The following is a 726-nucleotide window of genomic DNA, read 5'->3' as shown; positions in this document are numbered from 1 at the left end:
GTCTTTCACCTAGAACGTGATTTTGGGTAGGTGACATCATCTCTGAGAATCTGTATCCTCATCTCTGAAATAACAGTAATTCATATTAGGTATTCATTTAACTACAGGTAAGAGACTCTACAGGCTTCCCCGGTGGCTCAGTGTTCAAGAATCCACCTGCCAAAGCAAGAGGCGAGGGTTTGATCCCTGGGTTGGGAAGATCCCTTGGAGAAGGGAATGGCAACCCACTTCAGTATTCTTGCCTGAGAAATCCCATGGACAGAAGAGCCTGGCGGGCTACAGTCCATGGCTTCGCCAATGAGTCCGACATGACTTAGCGACTAAACCAAGAAACTCAACATTCACTGCCTCTTTTCCTCACTTTGTGTATCATCGCCCCATTTTGTAGAAGGGAAAACTGAGGCTGGGGGAGGTGAATGACTTATCCAAGTCATCAGCAGGTCAGGAGCTTCTGGAGCCTGGCCAAATTCAGAAAATCGTTCGAATTCAAGGGGTAAATGTGAAACAGCCTTGCAACCTGTAAACGCCTGGGGTAGGAGAGTCCGTGCCTGGAGGCGTGGTGACTGAAGGCCGAGAGAAGGGGAGCGGAGAGAGGCGGCCCTAGAGATCCAGACGGCGGAAGGATGATGGGTTGCCAGGATATCCGCGGGTGCGGGAGGCGCGCCGCCACCGGGGTGGGAAGGGGTGCGGCCCGCCCCCTCCGCGCCCCACCCCCAGCCTCCACGC

The 726-nt window shown here is 54.0% G+C and overlaps 1 protein-coding gene across 1 annotated transcript in view; it reads left to right on the top strand.

The window, feature by feature from the left end:
• Positions 1–623: 623 nt before the first annotated feature.
• The window catches only part of VPS37D (vacuolar protein sorting 37 homolog D (S. cerevisiae)), a 4322-nt gene continuing 4219 nt past the window's right edge, over positions 624–726 (top strand). The window contains 1 exon segment of the mRNA XM_010854349.1: positions 624–674. Coding sequence (XP_010852651.1) covers positions 624–674 — 51 coding nt within the window.

Source organism: Bison bison, unplaced genomic scaffold, assembly GCF_000754665.1.
Source record: "Bison bison bison isolate TAMUID 2011002044 unplaced genomic scaffold, Bison_UMD1.0 scf7180017864340, whole genome shotgun sequence".
Classification (NCBI taxonomy): domain Eukaryota; kingdom Metazoa; phylum Chordata; class Mammalia; order Artiodactyla; family Bovidae; genus Bison; species Bison bison.
Note: the sequence above shows the minus strand (reverse complement) of the source record. Positions and strands in the feature narration are given on the sequence as shown.